The sequence below is a fragment of the Perissodus microlepis genome, chromosome 5 (genome assembly GCF_051167445.1).
Source record: "Perissodus microlepis isolate ML-2025 ecotype Zambia chromosome 5, ASM5116744v1, whole genome shotgun sequence".
In the NCBI taxonomy this organism is placed as follows: domain Eukaryota; kingdom Metazoa; phylum Chordata; class Actinopteri; order Cichliformes; family Cichlidae; genus Perissodus; species Perissodus microlepis.
In genome coordinates this window covers 10,016,635-10,032,473 of record NC_140465.1, presented here as the reverse complement: position 1 = coordinate 10,032,473, position 15,839 = coordinate 10,016,635, and the positions used below count along the sequence as shown (strand labels likewise).

General features: G+C 40.0%; 1 protein-coding gene and 1 non-coding gene across 3 annotated transcripts; both read right to left on the bottom strand.

Annotated features, from left to right (window-relative positions):
• Positions 1–2: 2 nt before the first annotated feature.
• Positions 3–15,153, bottom strand: tmf1 (TATA element modulatory factor 1). Of its 2 annotated transcripts, none has more exons than XM_084927760.1 (17): positions 14,498–15,153; positions 13,009–14,378; positions 12,213–12,316; positions 11,737–11,863; positions 11,443–11,548; positions 11,125–11,267; positions 5,371–5,537; positions 3,911–4,067; positions 3,697–3,789; positions 3,359–3,515; positions 3,049–3,241; positions 1,895–1,964; positions 1,716–1,808; positions 1,492–1,611; positions 1,196–1,354; positions 954–1,079; positions 3–813 (listed from the first exon to the last, which is right to left on the bottom strand). In XM_084927760.1, exons 1-17 carry the CDS (start codon positions 14,631–14,633, stop codon positions 673–675), a joined length of 3,462 nt encoding a protein of 1,153 aa, XP_084783886.1. In that variant the 5' UTR covers positions 14,634–15,153; the 3' UTR covers positions 3–672. The 2 variants fall into 2 exon arrangements, with proteins under 2 accessions (XP_084783886.1, XP_084783887.1); XM_084927761.1 differs by having other exon boundaries at positions 13,009–14,375.
• On the bottom strand, positions 2,193–2,265 carry trnar-acg (transfer RNA arginine (anticodon ACG)). Its single transcript has one exon. It is a non-coding gene; the product is annotated as a tRNA-Arg (tRNA).
• Positions 15,154–15,839: the final 686 nt, after the last annotated feature.

Here is a 15,839-nt window from a genome sequence, read left to right as displayed (position 1 = left end):
GAATTGTTCAGAACAGATTTATTGTTGTGTTGCACTGAGATGTAGTGTTTTATTTGAATGCAATGAAAATTCGATCTTCTGTGTGATTTAACAATAAAGAACCAACTTACTTTTTACTAACCTAATAAATGTATATTAATTTACATATGTATAAAGTTTGAAATCCAATCTTCAGGATTTCACTCAAAGACTACTCAGGCCTACACCACACTTTGTGATCTGTAAGGTGTTAAGAACAATACATAAATTTCTCTGTACAATGAATTTTATATAAACCTTTCTGATTATGAAGAAATGTTGGATTAATTCATATAGTGAAAAAACCTTCACCAGCTCATACAATTTAAACTATACAATACTATGTTAAAGGTTCAATCACAAGAAATTTTGAAAGCAAACTCCCAAAGATTCCAGATGGACGAGTCAAGTCAACGTCGACAATTCTTCACATACTGATTCTGTATTCATTGTATGCTTTGCACAATTCCAATATTGACACTTAAATAAAGCATATGATAATCAATTAAAACAAAATAACATAAATATGAATGAATTTCCTTCTTATACAGTGATTCAACTTAAAAGTTCTGCCTCATTGTTTCTTGTGAATGCATTTATTGTTGATATTGTCAGCTGATTCGTGCCCCAAAATAACACGTAAAGGAAACTGGTTTATTTCTGGTTCTTCAGCAATTCGTCGATTTGGGTTTTGTACATATTCTTTACATCTTCAAGGTCGAGTCTCAGTTCCTCTGCTTCTTCAGCCTTTTCTCCATACATCTGCAGAATGGTGTTATGCCTCTGCTCCAGATCCTGAAATGCACAGCCACAATAATCAGAAGACACTCTGCAAATAAGCCCTCTCAAGCGGAAATATGATTCAATTCAAGTTTTGACATCTGGGAGCATGGAAAATGTGTAACATTAATTCCCTGCACTGTACAGCCTTGTACCTTCAGCTGAACTTTCAGCTTGGGGATCTCTTTCACCTTCTCCTCCATCTCATCGTTTTGATTTGTGAGTCGAACCAGCTCCTGTGCCATCACAGATCGTCTCCTCTCCAGATTAGCGATCTCAAGCTAAAAAGGGGAGAAAAAGAAAAGGAAAAATAGGTGAGGTGCAGTACAAATAACTGCGTGCATTTGCTGATAGCAGAAGTAACAGCCTAATCACTAAAATTTTAATTTGACATTACCTGCAGCTGTGCAATCTCTCCTTCTCTCAGTTTGAGTTGAGACTGGAGGTTTTCTATGATGCTGGAGCCTCCAGACAGTCTGGCCGCCTCATACAGGTTGGTCCCACTCATCGACATGGACATAGTCATAGTGCCCAGCGAATGGTCTAAAGAGTCATCCTGCGGATGGATTAAGAAGAAGGAGAAAAATAATGTACAAAAGGACATCACAGCATTTAAAAACTCATCTTCAGTTTACAGATTTTAACCTTTTTTATCGTATTCCTAACTACCTCTATGAGAAAAGTAGAATGCACCTGTGAAAGAACAGAAGTGTGCAGCCCATTGTCTGCCCCACTCATCGAGCTGGAGCGAGACAAGGAGGGTGTAGATGATGCTAGGGCCTCTCCAACTGATTGTGTCGTGGCCTTTCGCTCCTGATAGGACACAATTGAAATAATCAAGTCATGACTGAATGAAGAAAAGTCAAAACAGAAAAGAAAAGAAAAAAAAAAACAACGTATAAGAGATTCTCTCAAACCTTTTCCTTGAGTGCTTCCTGTGCCAAATAGCATTTCTTCTTTTCTTGCTCTACCTTCATCTTCTCCATCTCTAACTGATTAGTCAGCAGTAACTGGTAGAAGGAGCAAAAAAAGATGCCCATGAGAAATCATTTTCATACAGGACAACATCATAAGTAGAAAATAGCTTTTTTGGTACCTTTTCTTTCTTTGTTTCCTCTAACGTTCGATTGTGTTCTCCTCGCAGGTTTTCCAATTCAACACGATCCCTACATTGATAAAACGAGCAAGAAGTCACCAAAAAAATTAAACAGCAATAAAAACAGTGCAATACATCTGTGAAATGCTACAAATGAAAGCCTAACTGTGTGATATAAAGGATTACTTTTCTACTCAAGGAGAAGATACATGGTTCCTCAGGGAGAAAAAAAAGGTTTATATCTAATGTATTTATATTTCCAACAACTTGTTTTTTGTGAAAAGACCAAAAACAGCGACGAGCCAGCCAGGAGTCGAACCTAGAATCTTCTGATCCGTAGTCAGACGCGTTATCCATTGCGCCACTGGCCCCACCACACCCTCTGCTTTCTTCATCAAAGAAAACAGTCTGCCACTGAAACCACGTGCTGACACATGAGTGGGTGTTGAGGGGCCTCAGCTTCACAGTCACAAATGGCTTTGTTGAAAAACAAAAGCACTCCAGGAAGGATTAGCATTACAAGCGAGACTACTGTGACTCAGTTTCCTGTCTCACTGAGAAAAACCCGAGCTACTCATTTCTTTTCACATACATATGAAAGAACAAAACCAAACTGCAATCTACAACCAAAGCCTAGCAGAGACTGTAAGATGTTTTTCACCATTAATCTTGACACAGAATATTTTTCTATTGGCACAACATAAAACCACAACCAAAGAGATTTAATTTCATTCAGAGCAACTAATGCAATAAATGCAGCATTTCATTGTGCTGCTCAAACTCTTTGTGTTGTTAACTGATGTTTCAAAGCAGGTTTTTGGAACCAATAAGAAAAACCACAGAGAAAAAAAGACAAATGAAATTCAAAGTCAGGCTCTAAGTTCTACACAAAGCCTCTCTGACAATGTGGAGAACAATCCCATTTTTGACAGTCACACTAACACTTTTTTTTGTGCAAAGCAAAGAAAAGCCACCAACAACCAAACGGCAAAAATTGATAATTATCAAACAAACTAACCACACATATGTTTACTTTAACTCCACATATAAGCCACATACAGTAAACGCGGTATACATGATGATGGGGATGATCTACATGAGCACTTAACCCTGTAGACTCCAGTTTGTTTGGTTGGTTTTTTTAAATTTATTACCTGCTGCTCTCATCTTCCAATTTCTCCCTCTTGTTTTTCTCAGCATCCAGCTGTGCCAGAAGCCTGGCTTTCTCCTGCCGAAGCAAGGAATTCTGGGATTCCAGAGAGGCTAACTGGGACTTAATGGACAACAGTTCTTCTGTTGCTGATCGCTCTTTCTCCACAGCAATGGCTAGCTGCGCCTGGGCATCCGCTGTTTAGAGGGGGTGCAAAAACAAATCAAGCTTTTATTCCCCGCTTTCTACGATACTGTAATTTGCTGTTTGTTTTACACAGACATGGTGTACAAGCTTAAATCCCTAACTCTCACCAAGCCTGTCAGAGATATTCTTCTCAAGTTTTTCCCACGAGGCCGTTTGACCACCCAATGAGGCCTGTAGGTTCTCAATTTGTCGCAGTAAAGGTCGCGTGGCAGAGGTAACGCTCTGGCTGAGCTCCTGGTTCCTAGTTTCTGCATCCTGAAGTCTCTGACAGAAGACAAGAAATGATGGCATGCATTAAAAAAAGAATCCTGTTGCTATATTTAAAAAAAAGAGGAGCCCTTTACTGTCATTGTACATGTACCACGAAATTGTTGTAAAATAATTTTCTTCTATCAAAATGTATTTTTCGTCTATTGAGATAATTTAGTTGGAAATAGTATGTTACCTGTTGAAGTTCACTGATCTCCTCTCTCAAATAATCTTCTTTCCTGGCCTGCTGTTGCTCTGCTCTCTGCAGTGCCAGCCTCAGGTCAGCCACCTGTACACAGCATTAGACAACAATATAATGTTGAGTTAACTATTTTTTAAATTGCAGCAGTATCTTATATTTGATGTTTATCACATGTGTTTTATATATTTAGTGTGTGGCCCAGTGTTACCTGGTTTGCTAGGGCTTCCTGATGTATCTTGGCCTCCTCCTGAGCCTTCTCCAGAGCCAGACTCAGCTGTTCTCTGGCCTGCGTCTCCCTGCTCAGAGCCACCTCTTCAGCCTCACTGGCTCTGCTGGCATTTACCTTGTGTAGTTCTGCTAGCTCCCTAACAGAGATATTGAAGAAGACCATCATCACTGTGACTTTCCATAAATATTACAATCAGCACATGTATCTATGTATATTTATTTAGAGTGGTCCCGGCTCTAAGATAATATAATAATGAGATGCCTTAGGCTACGTTCACACTGCAGGCGAAAGCGCATCAAATCCGATTTTTTTGACCCTATGCGACCCATATCCAATCATGGTATGACAGTGTGAACGGCACAAATCCGATATTTTCAAATCCGATCTGGGTCACTTTCGTATGTGGTACTGAATCCGATACATATCCCATGTTTTAGAAAGCGACTGCTGTTTGAACGGTCAAGTCGCATTAAATCCGTCTTTTGCGTCACTGACACAAGACAGACGCCAATTATCAGCTCCGGAGAAGCGCCCGATAAGACATCGCAAACGCTTCCTGGCCATCCAGCGTAGATGTTAGTGACACTGTTGGGAAGACAACGTTAGAGAAACGTGAGCATGTTATTTGTACTGTATAATCTGCAGATTCTGACAGAAATCTGCAACTATCCTTTGAAGCACCACTCCTCTCTAAAACAGCAATAAGGATAATTATTAGGTTATTTACATTATTATGTAAATAAAATAACTTAAAGCAAAAATTGGGAAACGTAAAGTCCGAAGTCTTTATATTAAGGGCCATCAGTCAAACAATATTGTTTGCTCTGGGTCTAAACAGAGCGCGTTGTGTGTGACATCTTCTTTTGCGCATGCGGGCCGCTTTGAGCGTTCACACTAGAGCACCTTTTATTTGTAGTGTGAACAAGCAGACAAAAAAAATCGGACTTGATCAAAAAATCGGAATTGAGCATTAAGACCTGCAGTGTGAACGTAGCCTTAGTGTACATGGAACGAGCATGGCCATGAATTGTCACTTTAAATGAAAGGCATGTGGAAAAACAACCACATGGCTTGTTCTGTTTTAAAATACATATCAAAGTTCAACTCGTGGTTGTAAAAGATTTAATCAGCCTGACTCACACAAATTCGTTTTTGGCTTTTGGCCAAAATTTGTGTCTTCACAGTATGAATATGCCAATGAGGAAATAGTATCAAGGGAAACACAGGGAGAGAAAAAACTTTGCAAAAAGAAAACAACATGGATGAGTGCACTCTAATAGCTCTGGTTAACATATGAAGATCTTTACCAGTACAGTGACCGTTTAGGATCTGCACAGAATTCGTCATGTTGTAGATAGATGGTAATCATAACAAAAAAAAAAAAAAAAAGCAACACTGAAAACCCCACAATAGCAAGCTTATGAGGTTAGTTTGCTTACTTATAAGAGTTGTCCAGAGCAGCCTCGAGGCTCCTGTTTTTCTCCTGCAGCTCCTCGGTGTCTGACTGCAGCCTGCTCAGCTCCTTCTCCTGGCGCTCCACCACACCATTCAGCTTCTTGATGTTCTCTCTGTGCTGTTTCTCCACCTCCTCCTTTCCATCTAGAACCTGCACATAACAGGAAACCATGATCATTTTAAATATAGTTGAAGTGAATATCAATAATTGTCTACACTGGATGGGCAAATGAGATACAAATGTGTTTGAGAAAAAAAAAACCTGAGAAAAAGTGACTTTATCATGTTACATTTACCAGTAATAAATGACTAGTAAATGCCACGATTTACAACACTGTTTTCTTGCAGGAGATCAAAAGAAAACAAAGTATAAGACTTTGGCTTGACATACCCTACGTTACACGTAAGGCTGGGCGATATGGCCTAAAATCCATATCGCGATATAATTTGAAGCACTTGCGGTAACGATATATATCGCGATATATTCTTTTCTTCTGTATAATGTATTTTCCACACTATAAGGCACACTTAAAATCCTTTAATTTTCTCAAAAATCGAGAGTGTGCCTTATGTATGAATTCTGGTTGTGCTTACTGACCTCAAACCGATTTTGGCGTGCAGAAATCTGTTAAAAAATGTTTTAGTACAACTCTGGTAAGCTGTAATGCTTGATGGATTGTCAGAGCATTATGGCTGCAGTAGTGAGGAGCTTCGCGGAGTAATCTGGGTCCAAAACTCCGTCCACTTCAGGTCCCAAAGTCAAACGAACACAGAGTTAAAAACGATCTAAATTCTTTCATCTTTAATAAAATCATCAGCGTTGCTGCTTTACCAGGTGTAACAATTAAGTTTAACATCCAGGCATCGATGAAAACAGATTTATTAAATTCAACGAAGTTACAAGTTAACAGGAAGTTAGCTCGCTAGTTTACACCTAAACATTTCATACCATGTTCTGACTGAGAGATTTTTGAAACTAATTAAAACTTACAGCTCTGCTATCACTTCCAACATAAATGAAGACAGAAAACTAAACAGCAGTGGCGTTTGCAGGGTTACTGAAGTTGGACTACCTGGTATATAATGTTGTGCTACGTGATTGCTAGCAACACAGCTATGTTAGCATAACATTAGCACAGTGAAGCTGGAGGATGAATGCCAACTTTTTTTCCACTCGATAAAAGTTAACGTGAGGGATTCTGGTGGTCAGGGACAAATGCAATCGCATAGCAGGATGCTATACACGGGCCAAACTTCAGTCAGGAGAACAACTGAGATTATTCATCCACAATAACTAACCACAAAAGGTTTAAACCTGATTCTGCTCTTCCCCCATTCTCCCTCACCCTCTGCTTAGCTGAACTAAATTCATTGTTCTCTTCTAATTTTCTCAAACTCAATAGTAATAAATCCAAGCTCCTCTTGGTAGGCACTAAATCAACATTATCCAGAACCAATAGTTTCTCTATTGCTATCGATAACTCACCGGTCTTCATTTCTTCCTCTGTGAAAAGTTTGGGTGTCATCTTCGACAGTACTCTATCTTTCAATTCACACATTAATAATATTACTCAGTCTGCATATTTTCAATTGCGCAACATTAATCGTCTCCGTCCTTTTCTCACCCCACATGCCACTGCCATTCTTGTCCATAGCCTTGTTACTTCCTGGATTGATTATTGTAATTCACTTCTTTTTGGTCTTACTCAAAAATCCACCCACAAGCTCCAACGCGTCCAGAACTCTGCTGCCCGTATCTTCACCAGGACCCCTTCTGCCCACCACATCACTCCTGTCCTGTAGCAGCTTCATTGGCTCCCGGTCAAATATCGCATCAATTTCAAAATACTCTTGTACACATTTAAGGCTATTCATCATCTCTCTCCTCCATATCTCTCTGACCTGGTTAAGATCACCGCCCCATCTCGTTGTCTCAGATCTTCTTCTTCCCTTTCACTCTCCGTCCCTTCCCCCCGTCTTGCAACCATGGGGAGCAGGGCTTTCAGCTGCTCTGCTCCACGACTCTGGAATTCCCTACCTCCTGATTTAAGAAACATCTCTTCCTTCTCTCTCTTTAAGTCCAAACTCAAAACCCACTTGTACAAAATAGCTTATCCCACATAACCTTTCCACTCTCCTATTTTATTTGTTTATGTCTTATGCTTTTATGATTCTGTAAACTTCTTGCTTTTATGTTGCTTTTATTCTACTGTGTACAGCGACCTTGAGTGTTTTGAAAGGAGCTTTCAAATACAATGTATTATTATTATTATTATTAGTTATTAATATACTGCAACAACATGGGAATAGAGCAGCTGCGAGAGAATTCAACATTAATGAATCAACATTACGGAAGTGGAGGAAGCGCAGTTTTTGGCTTTCCCCATATTTCAAAAGTGCTTCATCTCTTTGCTATGACTGTCGCCCGGCATAATTTGCAGATGATAATGGTTGTAGCCGCTGCGATGCTTTCGACCAAAACAGGCGCAGCTTGATGACATCATCAACATGCGCTATCGCGATAGAGCGGTATAGTCAAAGTCTCTATCGTTTGCCAAATTTATCGTTTCTATCGTATATCGTTTCTATCACCCACCCCTACAAGAGGGGTTTACTTTTATTGCCTGTTTTGGCATGTCCGTTCAGTAATGGTACTAGACGGGGCTTGTTTTTAAAATGAAAGTAATTCCAAAATGCTTTCAAGCTCTCAACAGCTGTCACCTCCTCCGCCCTGTTTTCATTGAAAAAGCCCCCTGAATCATACTCTTCAAACTTCAGTCAGGAGAACAACAGAGATTATTCATCCACAATACAAGGTTAGTTATTAATATACTGCAACAACATGGGAATAGAGCCCCATCCCTAGTTACACGTCACCATGTTGAAGCCACAATCCACACTACCATAACAAACTGAGAAAACTAGTATGAGCAGCATTGTTTAACAGTGTAAGCAAATGTAACAGTGTTCTTAAGGTGTGCATTTACTCATCATTTTGGAAAGTGACATTTTTATTTTCCACAGTCTCAAGAGTATGATTCAGGGGGCTTTTTCATTTAAAACAGGGCAGAGGAGGTGACAGCTGTTGAGAGCTTGAAAGCATTTTGGAATCACTTTCATTTTTAAAACAAGCCCCGTCTAGTACCATTACTGAAAGGACATGCCAAAACAGGCAAGAAAAGTAAACCCCTCTTGTAGGGGTGGGCGATAGAAACGATATAAATTTGGCCAACGATATAGATTTTGACTATACCGCTCTATCGCGATAGCACATGTTGATGATGTCATCAAGCTGCGCCTGTTTTGGTCGAAAGCATCGCAGCGGCTAAAACCATTATCATCTGCAAATTATGCCGGGCGACAGTCATAGCAAAGAGATGAAGCACTTTTGAAATATGGGGAAAGCCAAAAACTGCACTTCCTCCACTTCCGTAATGTTGATTCATTAATGTTGAATTCTCTCGCAGCTGCTCTATTCCCATGTTGTTGCAGTATATTAATAACTAACCTTTTGTGGTTAGTTACTGTGGATGAATAATCTCAGTTGTTCTCCTGACTGAAGTTTGGCCCGTGTATAGCATCCTGCTATGCGATTGCATTTGTCCCTAACCACCAAAATCCCTCACATTAACTTTTATCGAGTGGAAAAAAAGTTGGCGTTCATCCTCCAGCTTCACTGTGCTAATGTTATGCTAACATAGCTGTGTTGCTAGCAATCACGTAGCACAACATTATATACCAGGTAGTCCAACTTCAGTAACCCTGCAAACGCCACTGCTGTTTAGTTTTCTGTCTTCATTTATGTTGGAAGTGACAGCAGAGCTGTACGTTTTAATTAGTTTCAAAAATCTCTCAGTCAGAACATGGTATGTCATGTTTAGGTGTAAACTAGCGAGCTAACTTCCTGTTAACTTGTAACTTCGTTGAATTTAATAAATCTGTTTTCATCGATGCCTGGATGTTAAACTTAATTGTTACACCTGATAAAGCAGCAACGCTGATGATTTTATTAAAGATGAAAGAATTCAGACCGTTTTTAACTCTTAGTGTTCGTTTGACTTTGGGACCTGAAGTGGACGAAGTTTTGGACCCAGATTACTCCGCGAAGCTCCTCACTACTGCAGCCATAATGCTCTGACAATCCATCAAGCAGTGCAGCTTACCAAAGTTGTACTAAAACATTTTTTAACAGATTTCTGCACGCCAAAATCGGTTTGAGGTCAGTAAGCACAACCAGAATTCATACATAAGGCACACTCTCGATTTTTGAGAAAATTAAAGGATTTTAAGTGTGCCTTATAGTGTGGAAAATACGTTATACAGAAGAAAAGAATATATCGTGATATATATCGTTACCGCACGTGCTTCAAATTATATCGCGATATGGATTTTAGGTCATATTGCCCAGCCTTACCCTCTTGTAATGGCTTCCTGTTAAATCCAGAATTGAATTCAAAATCCTGCTCCTCACATACAAGGTCTTAAATAATCAGGCCCCATCTTATCTTAATGACCTTGTAGTACCATATCACCCTATTAGAGCACTTCGCTCTCGCTCTGCAGGCCTACTTGTTGTTCCTAGAGTATTTAAAAGTAGAATGGGAGGCAGAGCCTTCAGTTTTCAGGCCCCTCTTCTGTGGAACCAGCTTCCAGTTTGGATTCGGGAGACAGAAACTATCTCTACTTTCAAGATTAGGCTTAAAACTTTCCTTTTTGCTAAAGCATATAGTTAGGGCTGGACCAGGTGACCCTGAATCCTCCCTTAGTTATGCTGCAATAGACGTAGGCTGCCGGGGGATTCCCAAGATGCATTGAGTTTTTCCTTTCCAGTCACCTTTCTCACTCACTATGTATTAATAGACCTCTCTGCATTGAATCATATCTGTTATTAACCTCTGTCTCTCTTCCACAGCATGTCTTTTATCCTGTCTTCCTTCTCTCACCCCAACCGGTCGCAGCAGATGGCCGCCCCTCCCTGAGCCTGGTTCTGCCGGAGGTTTCTTCCTGTTAAAAGGGAGTTTTTCCTTCCCACTGTCGCCAAAGTGCTTGCTCATAGGGGGTCATATGATTGTTGGGTTTTTCTCTGTATCTATGAAGCGCCTTGAGGCAACTTTTGTTGTGATTTGGCGCTATATAAATAAAATTGAATTGAATTGAATTGTAATAAAACCAAATGAATTCCCATAAAATGAGAGCTGAAGAATAAAAACGCTCCCAATCAGCACAATTACGAGCAAGTTCAGCTTAATTATAAACTAATTAACAGGTACCTTTTGATTCTTCCAACATAAGATTTAACCACTAAACACTGAAAACAAAGAATTAATAATATTAATATTATTGTTTTTAATTAAAAATTATAACATTTTCTTAAAAATTATTGTAAATTAAATTAAATTGCATATATAAACCCCCCAATCACAACAGTAACCTCAAGGCACTTTACATTGTAAGGTAAATACCCTAAAATAATAGCGACTATCAGATGAACCCCATATGAACAAGCACTTGGCGACAGTGGAAAGAAAAAACTCCCTCTTAACAGGAAGAACTGGAAGCCATCTGCTGTGATCGGTTAAAGGTGAGGGAAGGAAGAGAGAACAAAAAAAGTTGATCCAAGAAAATGAAATTAAACACAAAAACTCAAACTAAACTGCCTTAAAACTAAAATGCTTTAAATAATAGTCGGGTATGAACTTTTATTCAAGTGTAGTGTTGAACACATCCCAAATCCCCACCTGCTGGAGCTGTCTCAGCTCTTCCTCTTGATCCTTGATTTTCTTTTGTTGTTTGGTGATCTTTGTGTCACTCTCCTTCTCCTTCACACGCAGTTTCTTGATGATGTTGCTGTGCTGTAGCTGCTGTTTGGACAGCTTTTCACCTAAAAGTGAGAAAAATAAAAACCTACTCAGACACTTTAACAAAGCCGACATGTGATGCTAAGTAATCAGTAATAACCTAACCTGTAACAAGTAAGCGCTACTGTCTGACCAAGTGTTGATTATACCATCTGTTGGTTGCGGTGAAGAAAAACATGTTCCGTAAACAAGTCTTACCCTCTTCCAGCAGACCTCTGATCTGCTCCTCCTTCTCCTTGATGATCTCCATTGTATCACTGGCGTTTAGTCTTGTGGAAAGCTCCTCTCGCAAACCCTTTATCTCCTACAGCACCAAAAGAATAAAATAAAATCTTTGCCACAAAAATTTTGTACATGTAAAATTTTAATTGTCCATCTAGAAGTAATTGTGGTAGGAGAAATACATGAAAGGTCAGCACAGCCCTTGGAGAACTTTATTTATTTTGTTAATCATAAGTTAACAAGTCGCAGACTAAGAGCTCTTAGCATTACCTTCTTAGCTATGTCTCTCTCTTTGCATGCCAGCTGAGCCTTCCTTTCTGCCTCTGCTATACGCTGGGTGAACTCTTCCTTCAGGGACTGAACAGTGGAGCTCTCCTCCTTCAGACCTATCACTTCACTGGAGGATGAAAGACCTCATTAGTTTAAAAGCTCATTTTGAAAGACAACCTCAAAACCAAGCCAGCTTTTAAAAATCCATACTAGTAGATTAGTAATGACAATTCAGAGTCACTTAATTTTTAAGTAAAGGATTTGAAATTCTTAGCAGACTCTTACAGTACTGTCATGCCAATTTAGAAATCCATTTCATTAAATCAGATTGACTTATTCTCCCCTTGCTTGCTCAGTGTTTGCACAGTGGCATTATGCTGGTGACATTTCATCTCACCTACATATCAGGAAGACCAGCACTCCTGGCAAGATTGTTTACACTTCCTTTGTGAACCAGGTGTCTGCCTCATACTCACTCTTTCAGATTGTCACACTCCTCCTCCAGTCTGGCCTTGTCTTTGCTAACTGCCAGCAGCTGAGACTCTCTCTTCTCAAGGCGCCCCGATAGCTCATCAATAACCTATAACGTGACCACAACATGCTCTGTATTTACAGAAGAGTCTAAAAATGTCACAAAAGAAATCATTTGGTTCTGTTTGAACAAGAAGCGAAATTCTTAAAGTTTATCGATAAAGATTCCAATTTGTCAGGTAAATACATATTTATGGATAAAGAGAAACATTACTTAGATTATAAGCACTGTTATTCAATTCACTGAAAATAAATCCATGACTACTTTTAATACAACCAAGTAAACGATTTAGTCCTTTCTTAAGCAAATATTCAATAAAATTGCTGATTAAAAAGAAGCTTTAAAATAATCTTAAACAGAAAAAACAAAGTACCTAAAGTCACACTAAATGCGTTGAAGATCAAGCGCTGTACAGTTCACAAGCTGTCATGATGCTGTGACATGACAATCTAACAAAGCAATTTCTTCCTTTCTTGCATATGGAGGAGAAAAACTATGCTAAAAATGTTTTTTGTAAATTTATTATTTTTAAATGTGACTCATTTGCGACTTCATCAGTTATACATTACTTTTCAGTTACAGATAAAAACCTACCCTTCTTTGAGCAGTAACCGTTTTGCAGGTTGTATTCAATGGATTTTAGAAGCAATGTGGACTTTTTCAACTAGATCTGGCAGTATGTGCATTGCATAAACAATCTTTTCAAATGACAGGACCAGATGCAGATAGCATTTGGTTACCTTTTGAAGCTCCAGTATCTGGACAGTTGAGGCACTTTTCATTTCTGCAGTGATTGGTGGAGTGATCTGTTCTTCAGCTGCAGCGGTGGCATCAGACAGTGTGAGATTAGCCTCCTGCTCTGTCAAGTCTTCGGGCTGCTCGCTATTCACAGGTGTCGCACTTCGTCCGCTTTCCTCCATCTCATCCAGCGACTGCTCCCGCATTGTTTCAGTGAATCCCTCCTCGTCATCTTCTTCCTTCTCATCTACCTTTGCTGCCTCTCCACCTTCCTGCTTCTGACATTCAGCTTGTTGCACTGTTAAAGGGGCAGGACCCGCAGTGACGGATGCTAGAGTCCGACTGCCAGGGATTTCGTCATCCGAGTTGACCTCACTGACGCTCCGGCTATCCAGTGACTGTACGCTAAAGGAATCAATACGCTCAAATGCATCTGAGGAGGAACCACAGCTCTCTGTGAGTTTTGGGTAGTCTTCTAGTCTAGGAAAATCTCCACATGTGGAGGCAGTGAGAAGCTGGAAGGAGCCCTGCATTAGGTGAAGGCCAGTCTTTCCTTCACCGGTTTCTTGTCTAGAGCTGGCTGAGCTCTCGCTCAGCACACTCTCATGGTCAAGCACTTCAATGTCACTGGTGGTTGAGGTTCCTGAGGAGAAAGCACTAACTGGAGGAGAGGGTGTATCATTCTGACGATCCTCTGTCTTTGAGTCTTTATGCTCTAGGAGTACTTCCTTAGTGGATACGGGAGGTGACGGATCAGAAGGGGCAGCACTCTTAGGTTGAGGGGAATCTGTGGTATCCTTCTCTGGTTGGTGTTCTACTGAAGTGTGTGACTGCTCTGCTTTTGAGTCAACAGAAACTACTGAGTCAGCATCTGTTTTCACACTGCTTGCTTTACTGTCAGAGTCACAAGGAAGATCACTGGAAGAGGAAACAGGAGAAACTGGCTGCAGGACGACAGTGTCTGCTGGTGAGGGCTTGATCTCCACCACCTGGATCTCAGCAGCTTTCTGACTCTCATGGATCTTATCAGCAGGTCCAGATTGAGGACCCTCAACCACGAATGACATTTGACTCTCCACATCTTTTTGGACAACAGCCTCTTTGCTTTGCTTTTCTTTCTCTTGAGGCCGCCTTTGAGACTTAGTAGGGGGTACCGACACAACCTGAGTTTTGGTGACAGCCTGTGAATCTCCAGGTGACAAAAAGGCACTGAAAAAATTTTCGGATTCATCCACAACAGTACGAGTGACGGGAGTAGTGATGGCTTCCGATGAAGGGGGTGGTGTGATGGTCTTTTCCTCGGCGGGTGCTTCCCACTGTGTCAGCCCCCAGCCTCCACTTAATGAAAGCTTTCCAGGTAATGTGACATCTGCTGAGAAAGATTATTTATGTCAAGTCTTTCGATAGCTTTAGCTTCTAATGTTACATTTGCATATCATTTACATACATCAACATTAGCTGTTAACACGCTATATTACATTAATTACTTACCGTCGTGGGGCATTACAGTTGTACCATCCCACTGGTCCTCCTCTTTGATGTCCAGAACTCGGTCGATTGACTTCTGAGCTGATGTTAAAGCTTGTTTAGCGAAGCTGGACAGGTGAGATGCGTTGAACCAACTCATTTTGCTTATAAGGCAAGACAGCAAACAAACTCCAAGTTCAGGATTTGTAACACGGATGTTAGAGCGAATTCAGCGTCAGCAGAAGAATACGTTTATTTTTTCCGTTTTTCCATTTTTTTTATATAGATATATAATCAACGCCGACCGGGTGGGAATAATCTGCACTGTCAAAAAACGGACTGTCCACTCCAAGCTTTGATGACAGCAAGTTACTAAACAGCTAGTTAGCAATGCATACCTCTGGTGTATATGGACAGTACCAATGCACTATAGTTTCGGATCGAAAACTGACAAGCTGGCCCTCAAAATCGCTTTCACGCCAAAGGTCAGTCATGCAGGAATACAGTTATCCCCAGAACTCTGCGACCATCGCAAATTCAGACCATTCTCACGTTTAATCCCAAATTTCACGGCTACTTTCCTTGGTTGTCATCGTTTGTTTTGGTCGCTCTCAACTTGTAGCAATGCTAGCATTAGCTTGCTCGCTGCTTCCTTTTCCACGTAGCAAAGTGACGTCATTATCCGGTCTGAGCCGTAACCCAGCGAGGAAGCGCGTCCGTGCCCCTCCCCCTCCGTAAATATTAGCACAACAGACAGCTATCAGCCAGCAAATGGTATCATTGGTTATTAAACTGTCTCTTAAATCTATTTTTGTGTTTTATTTATTAACACAGGATACGAGTAAAATAAGGAGTAAAAGAGAGTTTGACTTTGAAACCATTTGTCATTCGTTTCGACAGTGTTTATTAACCAAAATGTTTGTTTGATTGATGCAAAGAACTTTCTTAGAAGGAAAACCAAAAATTCAGCTTTAAAGAAAGGACATTGCAATATGGTCTGAAAATAAGAACATGAACAAAATATATATATTTTGTTTTTTTCTCTTTTTCAGCTCATCTTTTTGGAAAAATTTCACATTAATTTAACTAGATGAACTTTTCTATCAGGAACTTTTGCAATATAGCACAATGACTAAATTAAAAAAAATTAGCTTTCCTATATTTTTTCTGTGCTCTGTTTTTTGTGATATAACCCTGGCATTCAAAGGCTGTATGTAAATATGTTAAGCTTCTGAAGTTTACCCTGGCTCTTGAGCAATCCTTTTGGGAACCAGATCCACATAGGATGTAGTGCCAACTCCTGCTAAGAATAATCTCATTATAACACATTTAATTGGAAATATCTATATTTAAAAATATGTGAATG

What these genes read in the sequence shown, in the direction of transcription:
- tmf1 (XM_084927760.1), bottom strand. Translation starts at nt 14,633, where the DNA reads ATGAGTTGGTTCAACGCATCTCACCTGTCCAGCTTCGCTAAACAAGCT. An exon ending in AGATACTGGAGCTTCAAAAG is followed by an intron (nt 12,317 to 13,008) that starts GTAACCAAATGC and finishes GTCACGTTATAG; the next exon opens with GTTATTGATGAGCTATCGGG. An exon ending in AGGAAGCCCTAGCAAACCAG is followed by an intron (nt 3,790 to 3,910) that starts GTAACACTGGGC and finishes TGCTGTGTACAG; the next exon opens with GTGGCTGACCTGAGGCTGGC.